This window comes from Tenrec ecaudatus, chromosome 3 (assembly GCF_050624435.1).
Source record: "Tenrec ecaudatus isolate mTenEca1 chromosome 3, mTenEca1.hap1, whole genome shotgun sequence".
Lineage (NCBI taxonomy): Eukaryota > Metazoa > Chordata > Mammalia > Afrosoricida > Tenrecidae > Tenrec > Tenrec ecaudatus.
Genome location: NC_134532.1, coordinates 184,907,373 through 184,932,099, shown reverse-complemented (window position 1 = coordinate 184,932,099; position 24,727 = coordinate 184,907,373). Strand labels below are relative to the sequence as shown.

General features: G+C 41.8%; 1 protein-coding gene across 1 annotated transcript in view; it reads left to right on the top strand.

Annotated features, from left to right (window-relative positions):
- The window catches only part of NWD2 (NACHT and WD repeat domain containing 2), a 239,909-nt gene that overhangs the window by 72,673 nt on the left and 142,509 nt on the right, over positions 1-24,727 (top strand). The window contains exon 2 of the mRNA XM_075545004.1: positions 17,604-17,692. Within this exon, the coding sequence (XP_075401119.1) occupies positions 17,604-17,692 (89 nt within the window). The remainder of the gene's footprint in view (positions 1-17,603; positions 17,693-24,727) is intronic.

Here is a 24,727-nt window from a genome sequence, read left to right as displayed (position 1 = left end):
AGGGGAGATCGTGCAATATTCCCTTTGGTCCCCTAACATCCAGCAGCAAGCTCATTGTGAAGGCCACGCCTCTGCAAACAAAGGACCCCGTGATAAATTAATTACTCAAGTGGGTAGGTCAGCCAGGTGCAGGTACCCCCGTCAGGGAAAGGACATGCCTGCATTTTGAACGTGGTATGAAAGATGATCTTTCTTCTAGTTCTCTGAAATATGTGATGAATTGATTTTGCCCTGTATGTGTTCTTTCTTCCTCACATGATGGGGAGAGAGGATGGCTTTTAAACCACTGCATTTCCAGCACACAGGAACCTCAAAACAAGGGTAACCGAAAGACTAAAACATAGCTGTCGCACTGTATGACACTTTGGCAGACAGTGCTACTTGATGCTCCTTAAACACAGCGTCGACTTACCAGCTTTTCTCTCCTGGACCCTGCTGCTGCCTCTTCTAGAAGACGGCTCCCCCTTTCTACCTGGGGAAAATTGTGTTTATATTTTAAGTCCCAATTTAATTGTCACCTTTTCTGGGAAACGCTCCTTGATCCCCAGACAAGATTAATTACCCCTCTCTCTGTGCTTCGCTAGCATTTTGCTCAGACCCCTAATCAAGACCTTAGTAAGCGTTATTGGGAATCCCATTGTTAGCTGACTGCTGTCTGGCCCCGGGATCCTGTGAACACCATGGCTGTGTCTTTTACTCTGCAAGCTGCGCTACACCAATCGATCCATTTTAATGTGCCAAACCCTTGTTGAGAACTATATGTGAGTAAATCATACTGGCGGAGTATGAAATTATTTGAATGAGTGCATCTGAGATGCCACATGGAGTTCTTACTAGGAGTGCTTTAAATAGACATTAGCAGGAAAGGGAAAGAATACACTCTACTAATTATGCTAATGCAAGAGATTTTTCTCTTAAAGAATTGAAAAGAAGCTGAAAAATCTGAAAACTGGAGTTACCAATTTCACAGTAACTCCATTTACTATGAGTCATTGTGTAATAACTATGAACTGTGTTTGAAAAGAAAATAATCATATATATTACAGTAAAACCTGAAGCATTTTAAAAAGCTTTTTCATGGTTGTAATGTTAATATCAAGTTTAGTGGCGACTCTCAAAATTTAGCAAGCACATTGAACAAAGATATACAGTAATAATACTTTTTCCTTTTATGTTTTTATGTTTTTAAAATTCTTTTATGGGGGGCTCTTACATCCTTATCACAATCCATACATTCATGCAGTGTGAAGCACATTTGCATATATGCCACTCATCATTTTCAAAGCATTCTTTTCCTACTTGAGCCCCTGATATCAGCTCCCGATCTTCCCCTCCCCCCCACCCATCCTCCCTAAGAACCGTTGATAAATCATAGACTATTTTTTTCATATCTTACGTCCTCTATTGCCCCTCACCTACTTTTCCATTATTTGTCCCCCTGGGAGGGGGTTCTAGGTTGATCCTTGTGGTCAGTTCCCTCTTTCTTCTCCCATCCTCCCCTAATCTTCCTGGTATCTCTTGTTAGCCCTAAGGGGTTTATCTATCCTGGATTCCCTGTGTTGCAGGCTCTTATCTGTAACAGTCTGTATGTTCTGGTCTTATATGATTTGTAAGGTAGGATTGGGATCATGCTCGTGGGGTGAAGGAAGCACCAAAGAACTAGAGGAAAGTTGTGTGTTTCCTTGCTGCTATACTGCACCCTGACTGAATCATCTCTTCCCTGTGACCACTCTGTAAGGGAATGTCCAATTGTCTACAGATGGCATTGGGTCTTCACTCCATGCCCCACCCTTCACATTGGGTATGTTTTAGTCTGGGTTTTAGACGCCTGATAGCTGATCCCATCAACACCTCATGATCACACAGGCTGGTGTGCTTCTTCCATGTGGGCTTTGTTGCTTCTCAGCCAGATGGCTGCTTGTTTATCTTCAAACCTTTAAGACCCCAGTCGCTATATCTTTTGATAGCCAGGCACCATCACTTTTTTTCCCCACATTTGCTTATGCACCCATTTTGTCTTCAGCAATTGTGTCTGGAAGGTGAGCATCACAGAATGCTGGATTGTTAGAATAAAGTATTCTTGTGTTAAGGGAGTACTTGCGTGGAGGCCCAATGTCCATCTGCAACCTTAATTGTTAACATATAGATATGAGTACATAGTTCTAGTTCCCTCTCATTATATATATTTACATAGTACATGCCTGTATTTAGACCTCTAAAAATGTCCTTTGTCTCCTGGTTCTTTCCTCTATTTTGTTTTTACTTCCCTCTTGTCCCACCATCATGTTCTGCCTTCATTCGGGTTTAGGAATTCCTCGCTGCTGATTGAGCCCCACTAGGCATCCTAAGACCTTTCTTCCATTGCCCTTGGGTTGGTTCCCCCCACCCCCTTCCTTTCTCCTACCTCCCCTTCTCCCGTATCCCCCTGCCCCCGGAACCATTGGTCCCATTCTTTTCATCTCCGAATTATTTATCCCTCCTATCTTATCTAGATAGACATGCAGATACATTAATAAGTGCAAAAACCAGGCAAAGCCAAATAAAACAACAAAGGAAGTCAAAACAATAACAACAACAGCAAAAAAACAAACAAAATAACAATAACAAAAAGAAAGCCACTGACAAAAATGGAAAAGCCTATAAATAGTTTAAAGTCTTTTTGTTGGTCTTTATGGGTGTTTTCCAGTGGAGTCTGATGGGGTGCCTCACTGTGTCTCCAAAGTCTATTTTTGTTATTCCCCCGGGGGTTTCATCAGCCTGCTCGCCCTGCTGTGCTGCTGCATGCCCTCAGTGCCTCACCCCATTGGGATGGGGTCAGGCCATGCACTATTCCCACAGTTTCTTTTTGCTGTTCCCTGCAGCATCATGGTTCAGTGCAGGATGCCATGTCCCATAGTGGGGCCAGCCCTATGGCCCTCCTCGTGCATTGTCTGCTCCGGGCAGGAACATCGTCCTTGGGGCTTGGTGGGCCGGGATGTCCTCTCCTCCCTCTCTATCCATTGCATTTCTCCAGTGTGCCCTAATCCAACATGCTCCTGTCCCCAAGCTGTAGCTCCAGTGCTGTCTTTTGAAGTGCATTCTTCTGAGGGGGGTTGGGGGGTGTCCACATAGTTGGGATTGGGGCCATCCCTGCTGATCTCTCTATTGGTACATACCTGCATGTTGTATTCACTTCTTGCTGTATCGGGTTGAAGCCTGGTGTCTCTCTCCCCCTCCTGTGGAGATATAAACAATACCTTCCCCTTGGGTGGATTAGCGCCCTGCATCCCCATCTACCCATGGCTTTTTTTCCTCTTTCTTTCCCTCTCATTTATTTAGCTGCCATATGTATCCCTAGATTGAATTTGGCCCCTGCCATAGTTGCTGGACCTCACACCAGGAATGTATGTGCCCTATACCCCGTTTGTTGTTGTTGTTGTTGTTGGTGGTGGTGGTGGTGGTGGTGGTGGTGGTAAGCTTACCTCAGTGGACCCATGTTGTGCATGTCCTTGTGTGTTTGACTTACTTCACTTGGCATTTCCTCCAGTTTTTTCCATGCGGCAATGTGCTTCATGCGTTCGTCGCTGCGTTTTAGGGATGCGTAGTATTCCATTGTATATATGTACAACAGCTTTTTTTTGGTTCATTCGTCTGTTGATGGAAACTTGGGTTGTTTCCAACTCCCTGAAATTGTGAACTGTGCCGCGATGAGCACTGGGACACAGATGTCTGGCTGTGCTTTCTTTCTTGCCTCTTCTTGGTGTGTGCCCAGTGGGGGTTGCTGGGTCGTATGGTAGCTCAATCTCCATCTTTTTAGGTATCACCAAATCGATTTCCATCGTGGCCGTACATACCTACAGATCCACCAGCAATGGACAAGCGTTCCTATCTCTCCACAACCTCTCCAACATTTGTTACTTTCTGATTTTTTTTAATTGGGCTATCTTTAAAAGTCTTAGTTGGTATCTAACAGTTGTTTTAATTTGCATTTCTCTTATGACTAATGATTGGGAACATTTTCTCACCTGTTTGTTGGCCATTCAGATTTCTGCCCCTATGAAACTTCTGTTCAGGTCCTTTGCCCACCTCCTTAGCAGTCGGCAATTTTTTTTCCTATTGTAAACTTGTAAAGTATTGTAGATTTTTGTCATAAGGCCTTTGTATGATGTGTCATTGCTAAAGATGTTCTCCCAGTCTGTGGGCTCTCTTATTGCTCTGTTGATGAATTCTTTCAATGTACACAGGTGTTTGATCTTCAGTATATCCCACGTGTCAATATGTGACTCCTCTGCATTTGTATCCTTCCCTACTTCAGATAGCCTATGCATTCCCTGTGCCAAGGTTCTCGGGTTTGTTCCAGTTCCCTCATTAATGGCCCTAATAGTTTGGGGTTTCACCTCAAGGTTTGTGATCCACCTTGAGTGTGTTCTTGTGCATGGAGTGAGGTAAGGGTCTTTTTTCATTTGTCTGCAGATACATATACACTTTCCCCCCCAGTACCACTCATTGAAGAGGGCAGCCGCTTCTCATTTGACATTTTGGGGGCCCTTTTCAAAAATCAGTTGCCCGTATGCAGATGTTTTTAATTCTGGGTCTTGAGTTCTTTCCATTGGTCTGAGGATTTGTAATTATACCAGTGCCACACTGTTTTGACTACTGTGGCCATATAGTATAGTATGTGTTAAAGTCAGGTAGAGCAAGTCCTACCTCTGTGTCCTTCTTCTTGGAGAGGTCTCTGCTAATTCTGGGCTTCTTCCCTCTCTGTATGAAGTTGGTAACCAGTTTTTCCAATTCTTTGGAGAAGGATGTGGTATTTGTATTGGGATAGCATTAAACTTATATAGTGCCTTGGGCAGAACTGACAGATTTACTATATGAGTCTTTCAATCCACAAGCATGGGATATTCTTCCATTTGTTGGGGTCACTCTTGGTTTCTTGTAATTCTGTGATTCTTTTCACACAAATTTTTTGTTTTGTTAAGTCAGGTATATTCTTAAATGTTTCAATTTGTGCTTGGCTATTCTAAGTGGTAGTACCTTTTAAATTGCCTCTTCTGTGATCTTGTTTGATGTGTATAGCAGTCCGATAGACTTCTGTTTGATGATCTGTATCCTTCCACTCTGCCATGTCCCTCTATTACTTCAAACATTCCGCTTGTGGAGTTTGGGAGATTTCCAATATATAAAATCATTCCATCTGTGAATAATGATACTTTTGCCTCTTCCTTCCCCAGATGAATACCTTTGATGTCTTTTCTTTGTCTTATGTTGTTAGTTAGGACCTCCAGTATGATGTTAAATAGGAGTGGGGACTAGAGGCATGCTTGTCTGAGCTCCTTTTTCAGTGGAATTGTTTTCAACTTTTCTCCATTGATTATAACATTGACTGTTGGTATTTCATATGTAGCTTGTAAAGTATTGAGGATTTTCCTTCCATTCCTATCTTCTTGAGTATCTTAAACAGGAATGGGTGTTGGACATTAATGATTGCTTTTTCCACATCTATCGACATTATCATGTGGTTCTTATAATTTTTCTTGTCAATGTGGCAAATAATACTAATGGTCCTTCGTATGTTGAACCAGCCCTGCATCCCTGGTATGATTCCCACTTGGTCAGGGTAAATTTTTTATATGCTTTTGTATTCTATCAGCCAATATTTTGTTAAGGATTTTTGCATTGATGTTCATGAGGGATATTGGTCTGTAGTTCTCGATTCTTGTGGGATCCTTGCTTTAGGTATCAGTTATACTAGCTTCATAGAAATTTGGGGAGTTTTCCATCTTACTCTATGTTCTGTAATAGTTTGTGTAGGATTGGTATCAGTTCTTCCCAGAATCCTTGGTAGAATTCTCCTGTGAAATCATCTGGCCATGGGGATTTTTTTGTTGGTAATTCCTTGATTACCTTGTCTATTTCTTCTGTTGCTATGGATCTGTTTAGGTTCTTGACGTCCATCTGGCATAATTTAGGGAGGGATTATTTTTCCAAGTATTTCTCCATGTCTTCCAAGTTGTTGAATTCGTTAAAGTACAGGTCTTCACAGTACTGTGTAATTACCCTTTTGATTTCATTAGGATCCATTGTAAAATCTCCTGTTTCATCCCTCATCCTTACTATTGAAATTTGTTCCTTCCTTCCTTTGGTTAGGTTTGCCAGTGGTCTATCAATTCTGTTAACTCTTTCAAAGAACCCACTTTTAGCTGCATTAAATGTTTCCATAGTTTGATTGTTTACCCTTTCCTGTATCTCAGATCTGACTTTTATTATTTTTCTCCTTTTGCTATTAGTAGGATTTTTCCATTGACTCTGCTCTAATTGATGTAAATTTTGTGCCAGAATATCAACCACAAGTCGCTCTCCCTTTTTCATGTGGGCATGTATTGCTATAAGCCATCCTCTTATAAATGCCTGTGCTGTGTCCCAAAGGTTTTAATGTATCATATTTTCATTCTCTTTGGTTTCTAGAAACTTCCTGATTTCATCTCTGATCTGGACCAATACCCACTCCTTTACCAAGAGAGAGTTATGCATTCTCTAGGTTTTTGCCCTAATCTTCTTCATCACCCTTCTGTTGACTTCCAGCCTTATGGCACAGCGGTCGGAGACAGACATCTGTATAATCTCTATGTACTTGAATCACTCAGATTCCACTGTGTCCCAACATGTGGTCCATCTTTGAGTATGTGTCCTGTGGGATTAAAAATAATGTGAATTTTTTGCATTTGGGTGGACAGCTCTGAAAATATCTATCAGGTCTCCTTTTCAGAGCGTGGTGTATTAAAGTCACCTACTATAATTTTTGAACCTGTGATTTCTTTTTTCATCTTTTAGAGTATTTGCCTTACAAATTTCACGGGTCTCATTGGGCACGTATATATTTATTATGCTCACTGGTTCTTGGTCTGTGGTTCCCTCGAGCATTATATAGTGCTCCTCCTTGTCTCTTGTTATAGCTGTACCATGAGATCAGTTTTGTCAGAGATTAGATGGCTACCCCTGATTTTTTGCATTGCTATTTGTTTGGTATATTTTTCTCCAGCCTTTAATTCTAAACCTTAGCTTATTTTAGGTAATGTTTAATTATAATGGCACTCATTCAGTACCAGCCATGTGCTGGAATCTTCTCTAATTTTCTTGTTGCAAAAATAATTTTTTTTTAATCTTGACTTCTAGGAATTGACAGTCTACTTGGAAATACAAATACTATAGTAAAAATTACAATAAATCCCAATATACAACAAAGGTGCTGTTGACTTGGTCCGCAGAGAAAGGGTGATGCAATGAACAAGGAACTCAGGGCAAGGAAAGTAGCTTGCCCCAAGATAAGGCTAAGTTTCCAGTAACATCTGGAATTTTTTCTCTTGATGATGTGTTTAGAGCAGCAGTTAAAGAAATAATTGAGTGAGCCCAGTATCCTTTGGGCCACCTTAAGAAGAATGGGAATTGGACAACCCTTGGTTCTATTTGCATAATTGCTTCTTGACCCATGTACAAGTTCCGTATGAGCACAATGAAGGGTTGTCCAATTCCCATTCTTCTTAAGGTTATCCATAGTTTGTTATGATCCACAGAGTTAAATGCCTTGGCATAGTCAATGAAACACGGGTAAACATCTTTCTTGTATTTTCTGCTTTGAGCCAAGACCCGTATGACATCTGCAATGTTTTCCTTTGTCCCCCATCCTCTTCTGAATCTGGCAGGTCCTTGTCAATGTACTGCTACAAAGTTTGTTGGATAAGCATCAGTAAAATTGTACGTGCATGTAGTCTCAATGATACTGTTCTATGGTTTGAGCATTCCATTGGATCTCTTTGAAATGGGCACAAATATGGATCTCTTTATAATGGGTACAAATATGGATCTCTTCCAGTCAGTGGGCCAAGTAGCTATCTTCCGAATTTTCTGGAATAGATGAGTTAAGTGCTTGCAGTGCTTCCTAAGCTAGTTGAACTGTTTCAGTGGGTACTCCATCAGTTCTTAGAGCCTAAGTTTGAACTTCTTCCTTCAGCATCATCGGCTCTTCCTCATATGCTGCCTCCTGAAATGGTGACTTGTTGACTAGTTCTTTTGGGTAGAGTGACTATATATTCTTTCCATCTTCTTTTGATGTTTCCTACATCGTTTAATATTTTGTCCATAATGAAATCTTTCAGTATTGAAATGAGATGGTTGAATGATACTTTCAGTCCTTTCGGTTTATTATATGCTGAGCATGTTCTTCCTTTTTGATTTTTCTAACTCTGGGTGTTTGCATATTTCATTATAATATTGGACTTTGTCTTCTGGAACTCCCTTTTAAATTTTCTATTCAGCCCTTTGAATTAATCATTTCTCCACTTGCTTTAGCTGCTCTGCAATTAAGAGCAAGTTTCAGAATCTTTTCTGGTATCCACTTTGACTTTCTCTTCTGTTCCTGTCTTTTAAATAACTTTTTGCTTTCTTCACGAATGATACTCTTTTATTATCCCAGAGCGCATCGGGTTTTTAGTGCCCAGTGCATCATATCAATTCTTGAGATAATCTCTTAAAATTCAAATGTAATACACTTAGGGTCATATTTTGGTTCTCATATACTTGTCTTCATTTTCTTCAACTTCAACCTGAACTTACATCTGAGCAATTGATGGTCTGTTCCACAATCAGCACCTAGCTGGTTTTAGCTGCTGATACTGAGCTTCTTCAGCATAAATGTTGTGGCAGTCACATAATCATCTACTGTCAACTTGAGAAAGGGGTGTAATCTAGCCTGTCAATCAAGTCTTAGCCAGTGAGGCCTCTGTGTAGGTATGGCCTTCTCCTGAGGATTCTAGGAATTCCTGCCTCCTTTCCTGGAGATGGGGCACACACTCTTCCTGAGAGACATTCCTGTTGACAAGACACATAGAGCTATGCTGATGGTGCCAGAGCCCTGGAGCTGGAGGAGCCACGTGGAGACCCATGCCAGTGCTGAGATGCTTCTACCACCACTGAATCCATAAGACTTTCCACCCACTGGCCTGTGATCTTGCTGCATTTGGCATCATTGCATGTGTTGCCTGATTCTGAAGAGGAATTTATAGACTGATATCGGACATATGGGCTATTATCGGACTTATGGACTTGATCTGGACTGGACTGGGTTGTTTTCTTAATATACAATTACTTTTTATATAAAGCCCTTTCTTATACACATAAGCATGTCTCTGGATTTGTTTCTCTAGTCAACCCAGACTAATACAGATGTAGTCAGGTTACTTTCTGTGTCTTACATTTGGAAAAGTCCATGTGTATTGACACCTTTTGTGTTGTTGAAAAGTATTTTCTCAGGAAAAGTCATTGGTCTTGCGATGTATCTTGAGATCTCCAACTTCATTTGTATAACCACTTCCCCATTTTTGATGTACTCTTCTTTCTAACTTTTGCATTCCAATTGCCAATAATTATCCGTGCATTTTGATCGCATGTTTGATCAATTTCTGGCTGAATATATTGGTAGCATTCTTCAATTTTTTTCTCATTAGTTTTTGGGGTTGGTGCACAAATTTGAATAATAGTTGTGTTAATTGAATTTCCTTGAAGGTGAATAGATATACCCTATCACTTCAAGCTTTGTACTTCAAGATTGATTTTGAAATGTGCTTTTTGGCAATGAACATAATGCCATTCCTCTTGATTGTGTCTTTCCTGGCATAGTAAATGGTAGGATTTTCTGTTTCCAAATGCCCCGTACCAGTCCTTTTCAGCTCACTGGTGCCTAGGAAATCAATATTTTATGTGTTCCATTACATTTTGGACCAATTCCAATTTTCCTGGATTCAGACTCCCAAGTTCCAATCATTAGCAGATATTTTCAGCCGTTTCTTCTTACCTTGATAGGGCATCATTCAAGGTAAGAAGTAAAAGCAGAGAGTAGCCAAAGTAAAAAAAAAGAAAAAGGCAGCATTTGATGACCTTGGAGTAAGGAAGAATGATGGAACCTGGTTGGGTGTAGGAAATGGGAGTTACCATCTACCAGAGAGCTAAGAAGAGGAGATGGTAACTTGAGATATGGCCAATTAAGAAGCCAAACCACAACAGCATATCATATTAATTATCATATGAATGCTGGCGAAGGGACTAGGTACTACCTCTACCAGTCACTGTCCAAATTTAGGATATTTCATGTGCATCCGAGTAGAACTATGTTCCATAGGGTTTTTAATGGCTGATTTTCAATCAAGAACAAATGTAGACACCTGGAAAATTAGGTTAGAGCAATAATTTTAGTATCAGATGGGGGTGGATCCAAAATGAATATTCTGAACTGCTAAGAAGATAGGAAGACTGACTTCGTCTAATATAAGTATCTTAACTTTGGATAGGGCAGGAGCTATATGAGGTTCCAACCCATTAGTCTTTTGTTTTTAATAAAAGTTTGAAATTAATCTAAGCCCTTCCTGGATTAAAACCAAAGGTGCTCTAAGGTTAATGGTATTGATTAGTAATTCTCCCCCTACTAATGTACTTCCTGTGGGAAACCCAGATGCTGTACACAGACCTTCATTAACTCTGAAATCACAACGTGTCGTTTCTGAGAGCAACTCCTTAGCAGGATCAGTGCTGCCAGAGTTAATGTGCATTTTCAAGGCGTTTGTGAGCTGGAGAAATGTAAATGGGCAGCATGGCTGTCTAGAAAAGAGTCAGTGATGACGTACCTAGGCTTTGATCTAAACTCTTGAATATAATGAGTGAATTAATTTTTCCTGCCCATGACATTCTAATGTTTTTAATTGCCAGTCATCCGGTTTTTCTCTGGTTATGAATCAGGTCGTTTTATTTAATTAAGCCAGCTTATCTGTCATCCATCATAATTGATTCTATCTTAATTGCATTTCCATTTTCAGAGGCCACCGTCACATACTAATAGAACTACCAGAAAATTGGAGTCAGTTCTGTAGTGGAAGCGATAGCATGGAAAGCCAGTCAGATAGGTTCATCTGCTTCCTTACCAGGCCTGGAGGTACTCAAAATAGCTTGGGAAAGGTATATGCGTGTGCGTGTTCTGCCAGAAAAATGGGAACCAGAAAAGAGAGTGTTAGTCCATACACTTGCCTTATGACACCACATTCTCCCCATGGTCTGTTTTGCAGCATGTTGCGAGGCTTGATTCTGAGTCTCTTCAGTGATAAATTGTAAGATAGCAAGCCTTCCTGATCCTGGGGGCAATTACAGGCAGCCTCTTCTGCGGCCTCATTTTTGTAGTTCTGTTTTCTTTTGTTGGTGCACCGTTTGTTTGTATTGGTTTTAATGTAAAGTTAAGGCTGCACAGCAGTGATAATCAAACTAATCTTGCACGTAACCAGATTGTAAAATCTTGCTCCAAGGAGATGGAAACCACAGGAAAGCCTCAAGGCATTGCGCATGTGTAAAGCTTACCTCCCTGCATACTGTTTTGCTTACTTCTGATTCACAGCTATCAAACAGACAAAGGGGAATAGCTACATAAGGTGTGTTAGATTTTAACTTATTTATAATTTTATTTATTTTGGTTTTGCGGCCGAGAATATGTACTACAAACCATATGCCACCAATTCAACAGTCTGTACGCATGTAGATTTACTGGCATCTTTGAGGTGACCAACAGTTCTTGCCTCACCTTCCTCTTCTGAATTTCTTTCTTAAAAACTATTGCCCCTTCCTGTTCCTGTGTTTAGAGTTTCTGTCATCAGTCTGAGGAGACCTGGAGGTGTTGTCAGGTAAACTTTGCACTTCTAACCATAAGGTTTGTGGTTCTTACCCACCAGCCACTCAAAGGGAAAATGGTAAGGCAATCAACTCCTATGAAGATGTATAGCCTCAGAGATATTTTAGGGCCATTGTGAGGTGGAATTAACTTGATGGCAGTAGGTTTAGGGATATCAGTTTGATCCCTTTAGATGATTCTTAAAAGAACATGGTACTCAGGCAGAATTTGGACATGTTGTCAGGAGAAACCAGTTCCTAGAGAAAGGACATCATGCTTATTAAAAGGCAGCAGTTTGGCTATCAGATAAAATAGTGTCTAGGGTCTTACAGGCTTGTGTCCAGACAAGCAGCCATCTAAGTGAGATGTCAACTAAGTCCACATGGAAGAAGCACACCATCTTCAGTCACCAAAGGATTGTAAATCATATAACTCGAAGTCAAAAGAGGGGTTAGTATCAGAGCCTAAATTGTGAGAATCCTGTTTGCAGAAGGCTGTAGATGACAGTGGGAGCCCAAGACACATTTGTGGGATCTACATTGGAAACAGGCCTCTGGTGATCCATAATTGAGGGACGGGACAAAGGTTACTAAGCAGAGCGCATCGGAGAAATGAGGATGAAAATCAAAGCCATAACCTGACTTGAGCACTTAAAACCGTCCGTTGATCCCTCTCTGATGCACGCTGGACCTGGTTGCCATGAGTCAGAACTGATTCCATGGCAACTCCATGTGTCCTAGAATGAAACCATGTTCCATTGCCACCAGGACTCCTTTAGTTAGTAAGAGTTATAATGATATGTTTTAGAAATACATAGTTTCTACTTCAGCTATAATCCATAGTTGCTTTCATCAGTTATCTTATTACTATTTTTAGAAGTTCTTAATAGTACTCCGTGTTTAGGATATTCTCCAATCTGTATCTAGTGTACTTATTTGGGGAATGCATTTCTAAAATTTGTGTTGTAAAAATCTGCAGTCGCTCTTTAGAGAGACTGATTTAATATTATCAGCTTTATTGTAAAGTTAATGTTTTGAGCCTTTTAAATGGGGCAAGAGGATGAGTGTTTGATCCTAAGATTATGTTCCATAAATGCTTCTCATACTAAAACAACAAATACCGAAGAGGATACGGAGAAATTGGAACTCTCACACACTGCTAGTGGGCCTGTGAACCGTGTGTAACTACTGTGGAATGTGATATAGCATTGCGTAAAACAATCCAGCAACACTTCTGCTGGATGTAGACCTTAAAGAAATAAGAAATGTGATGCTATATGCACTATCATGTCCATAGCATAACTGTTCACAATAGCAGTAAGTGGGAAACAGTCTAAAAGCCCCCCGGTAGAAAATGGCTAAAGAGACGTTGGTACATATATACAATGGCACACTTAAAAATGAAACATCGATGAAACTATGAAGCATCTCAAGACATGGAGGGACCTGGAGAACGTTATGCTGAGTCAAGGTGGTCTATCAAAAAGGGACAAATATTGTGTGAGCCCATGACTATAAGGGCAGGCACCAGGACAAAAACAGGATCTGTTCTGAAGTCATGTAACTATTTAATCACATCTCCCATGCAATGCGATGGTGTCTCTATCTATCCATTTATCACTCCTTTGTATGTAAGAATTTAAAAGTATAACATCTTATAAATGTCAAATTTTATAGTTGGGGAAACATTTTACCATTAGGAGCCCTTGTGGTATAATGGGCTACTCTTTGGGCTACTAACCTAAAGGTCAGCAGCTCTAATCCACCAGGAGCTTCATAGGGAAAGATGAGGCTTTATGTTCTTTCTCCTTAAGAGTTACAGTCTCAGAAAGAGTAAGGAGCAGTTCTGCCCTGTTGGAGATGCTTGCTGTGGTTGGAATTGACTCAGTGGCCCTGGGTTCTGTTTGGGCTCCATTATTGAACTAGATAATAAAGAGAACATCATGAGTAGCAGAAGATAGTGATCCACAAGTGGGCGAAGAGAGATCAAAGGAGAGGAATGGGCCAAGCTATTGGGGGAAAGATAAGTGGCTTAAACTGTTGAATAAAAAAAAATCAATGATTTGAAATGTGAACTCCCTCCTAATTCACAATTTTAAAATTGTGGTGAACAATGCTTATCACGCAGCCTCCAATGAGTTTTACAGGATTCCATGGGCCCTGTTGAAACATTCCGCTCCTTGGCTTGGTTCTCCGTATTTTTTCCTTTGGCTCAGGTACAGATTGGATCGAAGGTTAGAAAAGACCCTATCCGTTTTTATCACAGAGTCGTCTGGGAGGACTTGCAGTCCTCTGAAGAGTTGGTTTCAGCATCAACACTGGTTCTTGTCCCTCGTCCAAACCTCAGTGCATTTCAGAGTCTCAAGATTGGCTATTGCTTCAGAGTAGGTCAGCACAGCATATGGTTGAATTTGCACGCACAGATGTGCTGGAGAATCCTAAGGAACTCCTTTCCCATTGGCGCCTCAGTTATAAGTGTGGAATGCAAATGTTTCATAGTTATGGCTGGAGTGGCGGTACATTTAGCAAATGATACTATTTCTGAGCAAACATTAATCTAATTTTCTGAAACGTTTCTCATCTCATCACTGCAGTTAGCTGGGCGTAGAACAGACTCTGCAGCAGGGTTTCTTGTTCAGCCCAGCTGCCTCTAGAATCTCTTTCTTTGGAAAACCTTTGAAATGAAATACATACAACCCTTCTCTGCTATTCTTCTGGATCCAGGATCTGCTGCTTCTGTTTGCTGTCTTGGTCCATGGTTATTTTAATGACACAGAATTATAAAAATACCCCATTTCTAAGCATTTACATGGTCTGGTACATATAAAACAAATGCCCTCTCTTTGATAGATCAGTAAGGCCCCGAAACCCAGGTGGGAGATGCTTCTCTATAAACCTCTGAACAGTTCAATCTGCAGAGCTCAGAATCAGCCAGTTTTGTGCTTGCCCCTTCAACTCATCTCTTCTAGGTTTTGAGCTGTTTGTATGACTGTTTTTCTAGTTATTTTTAAAAGCCACATGATGTGTAAATATGATAGCAAACATCTATATAGTCTGGGTGGTTTTTGAGAATGTGTGTAAGAAACATTTACCCTTCTAGAAGCTAAAACACTGGGTTTATCCAATTGTTGAGTCGATCCTGAGTCATCCTGACCCCAGATGTGTCTGACCAGGTCTCTGCTCCATCGGGTTTTCAATGGCTGGGTTTACAGAAGTGGGTCTCTCAGAGTTTTCTCCCAAGGTGCCTCTGAATGGCTCTGAACCGCCAGCCTTTAAGCCAGCAGCCAAGTGATTTAACCATTTTTATCATGATGGGACTCTAAAACACCTAATAGCCATTTTCCCTTCCAGCTAATTTTGGTACCTTCAAAAAAGCCCATAATTTTTTCCCAAAGCTATGTATGTAATTTTTTTTTACATAACAACCTTATCACCTTCACAGTACTCTTCATGATACTTAATACATTTGTCAAATCTACAATTCCATTCTTGGAAACATTTTCCAAACTCATCTGTTTGGATGGCTGATAGCAGCGCCCTCATTTTTTTCTTCACCTTTTCTGTGACATGTACATATATAAATATATTTATGATTATGGGGGCAATAGACTTATGTGCATATATTTATAGGTTCAGTAGTAGGGTAGCAGATGGACATTAGGCCTCTTCATGCATAATCCCCCAATTCAATAGCACCTTGCCCTGCTAAACAGTCATTTCAAGATACCCACCTTCCCGACATGATCACTGAAGACAGACGTGTGTGTAAGCAAACATGGTGAAGAAAGCTGATGGTGCCCGGCTATCAAAAAGATATAGTGCCTGGGGTCTTAAAGGCTTGAAGGCAAATGAGCGGCCATCTAGCTCAGAAGCAACAAAGCCCACAGAGAAGAAGCACACGGCCTAAGCGAATACAAGGTGTTGAATGGACCATGTAGCAGACACCAAGGAACAAAAACAACCATTGTGTGATCACCTTCCTCACATAATCGCTGAAGACGAAAGTGTGCATAAGCCAGTGTGGTGAAGAAGGCTGATGGTGCCCGGCTACTGAGAGATATAGCGTCTGGGGACTTAAAGGCTTGAAAGCAAACAAGCGGCCATCTAGCCCAGAAGCAACCAAGCCCACACGGAAGCAGCACACCAACATAGATGGTCGTGAAGGGCAGAGGAGACCAGGTCTCAAACAACAAAGGTGGGGTGGTGGTGAGAATCACATCACTGTGAAAGAGGGGGAGTACATGATGGGGACCCAATGCCCATTTGTAGACAGCTGGACATCCCTTCCAGAGGGGTAGTGGGGAGGAGATGGGTTACTCAGGGTTCAGTGTTGCAACAATGAAACTAAAAACCTTCCTCTAGTTCCTGAACGCTTCCTCCCCTCCCAATTATCATGACCCCAATTCTACCTTGCGGACCTGGTTATACCAGAGGATGTACAGCGGTGCAGTAGGGATCTGGAAACACAGGGAATCTAGGACAGACAAACCCCTCAACACCCGCAGTAGGAGTGGTGACACCCGGAGGGAAGGGGGTGTAGAAAGGGAGAACTGATCTCGGAGATCTATGTGTAACCTCCTCTCTGGGAGATGGGCAATGGGGAGGTGGGTGAGGGGAGACGCCGGGGAGTGTAAGATAAGATATAATGATTATTTATAAACTATCAAGGGACCAGGGGTGGGATCGCGGAGGGAGGGGGACGGGAGAAAAAAGGGAAACCGAGCTGATTCTAGGAACCCAAGTGGAAGGTGAATTATGAGAATGACAAGTGCAACGAATGTATAAGGGTGCTTTGCTCAATTGATGTATGTACAGATTGTGATAAGAGCCTTATGAGCCCCAATAAAAATATTAAAAAATTTTTTTTTAAACTATGACTAGGTGGCAGTGGTGGTATTATCTTCTACAAACTTGTAGATATTTTCTGAAATTTAACTTATAACTAAGAACCATGAAAAAATAATAATTTATAATTTATTAAGGATTCATGAGGGTGGAGAGTGGGTGGAGGGAGGCACAAAACAGGAGCTTATACCAGGGGCTCAAGTAGAAAGAAAATTATTTGAAAATGATGGCAACATATGTACCAATGTGCTTAATACAATAGATGTATGGATTGTTATAAGAGCCCCCGATAAAATGATTTACTAAAATAAGAAAAAAAATTGCTGTCCTTTCATGTCCTTCTGCATTCACGGAAACAACAAGAAGTCCCACAGAGCGAGGTCAGGCGTGTAGGGCAAAAGAGGCGTGCTGTTTTTTGTCAAAAGCCGATGCATGAGATGACTGTGTGTGCAGCATTGCCGTGGGGGCAAAGCCAGTCCTGCATCTGCCCCAAATCAGACTAGTATGCAACCTTTTCAGAACCACTGAATTGAAAGCTTAACAGTCTGACTTGTGACGTCACTGACTACACTAACTCAGAGCAAAGTGCTTGATGCTTGCCTAACAAGAAAAACGCATACTATAAAAGCTCCACCCAGCTGACCTTTTTTCCACTGTCGGGGGGACCCTCTCATATTCCAAAGATGAACTGTCATGGGTAGTGGGCTGTTGCTCATAGGGTCACTATAAGTCGGAACCGACTAGACAAATCCTAACAAGTTCAGAGCTTGAGGATGGTTCACACGGGCAGGAAACATGAACGGCGGTTCCTTGGCTCTGTTAGCATGCACAGGACTAACCATTGGATCTCCCCTGCCCTCTGTGGACGTATGTGTGGCCTTCTTGGCAGAGTCTCTGTGGAATTAAACATAGGTCTACCCTAACACCCAGATACCTTTTTGTACAACAATTCAACACCAGATTGGATGATAATAATAATACATATTGCTAAGTTTTCCTTTTAAAATACTGTTGATATGTTTCTAGAAACATATGTGGATGTGCTCATTTTCTGTTTGTTTGCTTTTCTGCTATAGACACGGGTGCAGAAAGACAGGCGCTAAAAGAAAATGTATACCCCAAACTGAGAGAATTCTGCAGAGAGAACTATGGGCTGGAATTTCAGGTAAGTGGTGTTCATCTCCTCTGTAATTACCATACGTACTCGAATATATGCCGACCCAAAGATCAGCAAAGGCACCTAATTTTACCGCAAAAACTGCATTTAAATGTGCAGGGAAACTCGGCTTATACACGAGTATTTACGGGATGTCAGCTCAGTTCCTCTGGTTTTTTCCCCCAGCTCAAGTATCACAGAGGACAATTTTTAACCCTGAAAAAAATGCCATCTCTATGATCTACGCACAGGTCACATGCAAGAACAACGGCACATGGGAGTAAAATGTGCAACCACTTTGACGGCCTGAGTCTTTAGCACCGTCTGAATTGGTCTGTAGTTTCCTCAGAACCATGATTATTTGCTATCTAACCGTCTCCACTGTCACCAAAAAAAGGTGACGTGTACAGAACAGCTACCTGGGATGTTTACATCAGAAAATCAGGACCATTTTACTGGGTTTTCCGTAAAGGTTTACACAGCGATAGTTTCCCATTCCACAATTTCAGCACATTGTTCAGTTACGTTGCTTATACTTCTCACAAGGTGTGAATATCCTCTTTATTTCTCCTCTGGCTGTTTCACTTCTAATAATCTAGGTTTTTGCCCCCCCCCCCTTTACATTCCCACCTTGGTCGTAGAGTGATTCTTGACTGTTTGTGGAACCAACTATGTAAAAAAAAAATGAGTATTCTCGAAGCATCCTGGCCCATGCTTGCCTTCAGGCCCACCTTGAGTTTATTTTGCTTTATAAAATGTTCCCTTTCTTAAGTATTTCAGGGCTCTATCATTCCCATCCATCCACTTGCATCGAACCAAGTAGAACTCCTCCTACTGAGGCTGTAAATATTTATGGGAAGAGATTTATGCTGTCTCGGAGCACCTAGTGCAGTGGTTCTCAACCTTCCTAACGCCACGGCCCTTTAATACAGTTCCTCATGTTGTGGTGACCCCCTCCAACCATAAAATTATTTTCGTTGCTTCTTCATCACTGTAATTTTGCTACTGCTATGAATCAGGTGACCCCTGTGAAAGGGTCATTCCACCCCCAAAGGGGTCGCGACCCACAGGTTGAGAACTGCTTACCTAGTGGGTTTGAACACAACCAACATAGTCCATTGCTTACCCAACACCACCACCAGGCCTCATACCATGAGAGTTTCTGAGACTGTAACTCTTTATGGGAGTTGAAAGCCTGGTCTTTCTCCCACTGAGCGGCTGGTGGTTTTGAACTTGGGAACTTGCTGTTAGCAGGCCAAGGAGTTACGATTCCACTGTTACTATGCCTCTAGGTCTCCTGATTTATTATTAGTGCCACCTCCCAATCTGACATTATCCGCCCAATACATAGGAGCTCTGTGTGTCAGTACTAACATGCGTGACACCCTGGCATCATCATAGACCTTTGATGTTACCACCTCAGTAAGTGTGTGAAGACACGAGGCCTATTTCGGACATCTGAAAATTGAAAAATAAAGGGTTGCTGCAATAGATAATATTATTTAGGCAGCATTTTTCAACCTTAATGACAATGTAAATCATAATTCTTCAGTATTATCTCCACTACACATTGCATTCTCCAGCGGTGACTGTATTACAGGGATTGTGGTGGAAGAGTGAAAAATGCACCCGTGTTAGTGGAAGACAATGCCGCGTTTCATTTCCTTCCTTGTGGGTAAATATTTGATCTTGTATACCTCAGGATGCCTTCTAATATGCTGTATAGACAAATAGCCAAATGGCCACAATCCCAATGCACAGTGTCCATCAGCAGTAGGCCATTATGACACACGCATTGAAGAGCTACTCATAAGTCACCATTTGCTTGATAAATTGTGAGCTCAAATTAAGTGCCTTGTTATGAATTCAACATTGCCTTCCCTGAGGAATCTGGTTCCACTGATAACAGCGTCTCACATGTTACAGAACTTCTGATCTGTCACAGTCCCTGCTCTTCTGGGACTCCATCCTCTGGTGGAAGAAATGTGTCTGAAATATTAACCCCATCTTCTGAGCCTGTTTTTCTATGCATCCTGTTTGTCTGTAAAGGGAGGGATCCTGGGCAGCACAGCACCCATAAAACGACGGTGTTGATGCGTGTTAGCTCAAGGGGGAAAGAAGACGTATGCTTTCTAAATTATAGGGAGACACAGCAGAGGACAGAAAAAGAAAAATGGCCAGAAGTCCCAAAGGATAAATTGATGGCAGAGCCTAGCCCAGGAAGGTGTGCAGAACCAGTTAAACAGATGGTGGCCATCACCGCAAATGGTGGGGAAAGTAGAGTGTTCAGACCTGAGCTCAAACAAAGCCTTTACTGAGAGTGAGGTTGGTCTCTGAAATCAGCTTCCACAGGAGGGCAGAGTGGAGACCCAGGGCCCATCAGTAGTCAATTGGACACCCCTGTCAGAAGGGTCACAAGGAAGAGAAGAGCCAGTCAGGGTGCAGTATAGCATCAATGAAACACACAACCTTCCCCTAGTTCTATAAGGCTTCCTCTCCCTACCCCACTGCCCCTACACACACACCATGACCCCAATTCTGTCTTACACATCTGGCTAGACCAGATCATGTACACGGGTACAGATAAGAGCTCGCAACACAAGGAATCCAAAACAGATAAACCCTCAGGACCAATAGGGGGAGCAGCAGCACTAGGAGGGTAACGGGTGGGGAAGAGGGGAGTAAGGAGAACCAATCAAAATGATCGATGTTTCCTCCCCGCCCCCAGCAGGATGGACAACAAAAAAGTGGGTGAAGGGAGACAGCAATCAGTGTAAGACATGAAAAAAAGGAATTAATAAATTGTCAAGAGGACATGGGGAAGCAAGGGAGGGGGGGAATGAGAAGCTGATGCCAAGGGCTCAAGTAGAAAGAAAATGTTTTGAAAAAGATGACAACATACATACAAATGTTTGACACACTGGATATATGTATGCATTGTGATAAGAGCTGTAAGAGCCCCCAATTTAAAATAAAGAAAATGAAGTTTCAGAAATAGCAACCCCAAAAAATATCAGCTTAAATACCTGCAGTAGTGTTTGTTGTTTGCTGCCATGTGTCACCTTTCAGCTCACACCATTATCTGAAGTACTGCCCAGTTGCACTCTATCTCCATGACCGGTGGTGGGTTAGACTGCTTAGACCCATACGTCTTTCAATGGCTGATTTTCTGAAGTAGATGGTCAGGCCTTTCTTTCTAGCCTGTCTTAGTTGGGTGCTCTCGTGATGCTGGTCAATATAGGGGTGGTGCTTGCACACACGACGCCCCAGCAGAAACTGAACCCAGGTCTCCCACATGAGAAGTGAGAATTCTACCACCGAGCCACCAACAACTCCAAGGGTGTGTTTAGAATAAATGAAAATCCGCTTCCCCGCTACGCTGAGCAAAAGCTCAAAATGCAGTACCTGGAACTCCTGATGGTACATTTTTGTGTAAGTTTGAGTGGAAGATTGATATCTAGCTCCCTGTTTTCTAAAGAAAAGTTTTCTTTCCTCAACGGCAATAAAATATTGCTGCCAGAGCTTTGACAAAAACAAATTTTGCCACATGGACCCTGCCGTCCGCCTCAAGTTGTCCACTGAGACCATGAGCAATGAGTTTCACCAGGTCCCCAGACATTCCCGTCTGCCCCATGCCTGTTTGCCTCCGTGAAGCTTGTCTCTCCACCTAGAATTCTTTCAGTCCGACTGGTCCCAGGCCAAAGGCTCACTCTACCCCCCCCCCACCATTTGATTTATTTGCATGACTATCAGATACTTTTTCTGTCCATGTAATGTCTTAATGACTTTGTAAGTTCCCCCAAAACACGTGGGTTGATCTACTGTCATGACAGCTTCACTCATGGTACCCAAACATAAGTCACTGCCATCTAGTAAGTCCAACTCCTGGTGACCGTGTAGCACACGGATAGAACTGCCCCTGTGCGTGCCCAAGGTTGGGAATCTTACTGCAGTGGGAAGCTTCGTCTTCCCGCACAGTGACTGGTGGATTTGAAGTGCCAACCTTGTCGCTAGCAGCTGAAAGACTGAAGTCCACATGTTGCTTGTTTTAAGACTCCTTCTCTGGTCACCTGTGACTCTTCTTTGTTCCCTAAACTTCTGTGCGAGACTCATTCACTTTGTTTAAGAAGTCTGTGTTGTATGCTGGCTCTGCGCCTGTCAGTATTCTACGTGCTGGGATCACAGGAGCAAGCCAGGCACTGCGTCTTACGGTGCTTACCATCTTCCTGGGAGATGCAGACACACATTTTAAAAGCTTGATAAATATAGGTTACCTTGGTGGTAAGGGTGCTTTTAAGAAACAATAAAGCAAATTGAGGGGTTACGGCTGGCCAGGTAGTCAGCAAAGGATTCTGTCATCAGATCCCATTTCAAAAGAGACCTGCAGAGAGTAAGGCAGCAAGTCATACAGAGAGTTAAGAAATGAATATTTTAGGCAACGATAACGGAAGAAAAAGCATGAGGTAGGAATTGTGTCGGAACAGTAAAGAAGCCAAATGCGAGTGGAATAGAGTGACAAGAATTATAGGAGATGAGATCACATTGACATATCGCATACAACAACACAGGACAATGATGAGCCAAGATCAAAGACTGAGACTTACACCAAGTCAAAAGGGAAGCATGCCAGTTCATACCCAATAAGGTGATTATTACTTGTCATTTGTTTTTAAAAAAATAGTGTTAGTAAGATTTCAGGTGGACTTCTCATGAATTGCTGGTGAGGATATAAGTGGTACGACTGTTGTAGACTTGCTAGTTCCTTAAAAAGTTAATCCTGGAGCTAATATATGACACGGCAACCTCATTCTTACATATATGCCCAAAATAATGGAAAGCAAGGACTCAAATAAATATTTCACAATAGTCAAAAAGTAGAAACCACCTCAGTGTCCATCCATCAGCAGATGAATGGGTAAATAAAATGTGATCCAATGAAATGTTATTCACCCATCAAGAGAAATGAGGTTTGTATACATGTTACACTGTAGGTGAATGTTGAAAAAAATGAATTAAGTGAGATATGTCAGCCACAAAAGGGGCAAATATTATAGATCTCACGTACATGAAGTATCTAGAATAGACATGTGCATAAAGACAGGAGTAAGCCAAGATTGTCAAAGTTTGGGGAATAACAGGGTGTTTTAAAAAAATTTTAATAAAAATAAAAAAATTTTAGACGCAAAAATGAAATAACTAATGGTATGAACAGGCACAGATTAGAAAGTTACATAGACCACCATCCTTGAGATACACTGTACATTTATGAAAGCCTTTGTTTTATTGTGGCGGAAATAAGCACGACAAAACAATTCCCACTTCAGTAATTTCTACATGTAGAAGTCAGTGTGGTTGTTTATATTCTTCATGTTGTGCCACACGATGTACTCGCTGTGTTGGAACCGACTCATCAGCACCTAAGAACAACAACAACATATACTTCCTTATTTCATAGAAAGAAGATCATACAAGGTGGGTTATTTTGCTCAGTACAATGTCATCCAGCTCCATCCACGTGGTCTCTTGTAGCAGGACTTCATGTCACCTGGCGACTAAGTAATGTCCCATTGCATGTGGAGACCACATTTTGCTTATCCATTCCTCTGTTGACGGGCAGTTCGGGTGGTTCTGCCACTGGGCTTTTGTGCACAGTGCCGCAGGGAACATCCGTGCACAGGTTTTTGTTTGCGTTCCTGTTTTCACTCGTAGGTCTACACCTCGGAGTGGAATTACCAAGACAACAGTTCTGTGTTGAACTTTTAAAGGACCCAACAAACTGTTTGCCATAGAGTAAAGTTCAGTTTCTTCTTGACCTTTCCCAAGGCCATGAGAGACGATCCCTCGTGGTTTCGACTTTCATCTCCCTCCTGTTGAACACCTTTCCGTGGGCATATTGTTCAAAAGCCTTTTTTTTTTAAATGTGATTTATTTGACCATCTTCCAATATAGATATAAACTTAGTAGATTGAAATTAAGTTTTATTATCTTGCTTTTTATGAAATGTTATCTTTTATTTGTTTTTTGAGGAATCAATGTCATGATCTAGCTTCTGTTTGAAAGAGTCACTCGGATCCTGTGAGGCGGGCTGAGTGGGGTGGACAGGAAGCAAGAGGCAGGCAGCGCATACAAAGGAGGAAGGATTGTGTGTGGCATGCACTAGAGTGCAATATCTTCTGGTCAGACACTTTGGTCACCTGTCTGTAAGATTTAAAATCAGAACTCAGCAATCCCTATCGTGTGTAGGGTGTCGGAAGTCTTCCTTACATACAATAGATGGAATGTGAGGTTGTATTTTAAGGGAATCCCTGTAAGTTTTATGTATCTGCCTTTTTCTTGGGCAATTCTGTAGTAGTCCCCTTGCTTTTGGTTTTGTTTGTTGGCATGGGCGTGTGTTTGGGGTTGGGTAGATATTTAACTGTAACCCACAGACCCTGTGAAAATGTCCGTTAGTTGTATATGCGTGTTGATTGCTCAGAGGTGGAACCAACTGAGTGGAAAGAAAGCCAGCCTCACTCACAGAGCCCACGGCTTCAGAAAAAGCCTCGTGTTGCAATGATGTTCTTTGACTTGCTGGTGTTTATTCAGTGCCCTCAGCCACAGAGAAAAGGGTGGAACATCCGAGCAAGGGGATAAATTTGGAGAAAATGCAGACAAGGGCAAAAGCAGGTGGGATAGGACCCAGTAAATAGGGCTATGAGTCTATCCACAAAAACCATCCATTCTTTTTTCCAATTGTTTCTTCTCCCTTCCCGTTTCCAAGACTCTGGTTCAGCCCTTACTGCTTCAAAGATTAGATGAATTTAACTAGTCTTATTTGCCTGTGTACTCCCAGGAGGCTGTAACTCCTAGAGGAAAAGGCGGTTTCTTGTTTATTCTTAAGTTCCTAGAGCTTGAAACAGTGGGATTTACTAAAAGTGTGTTACACAAGCCACCATCATTATCCTACTTGAGTTTTTCTACACAAAACCACCAGAGTAATCTTATTTAAAGGCCACATTGTCAATTCCTTTGCTTAAAAGCTTTTAATGGCCCCCTGTTGCCTAC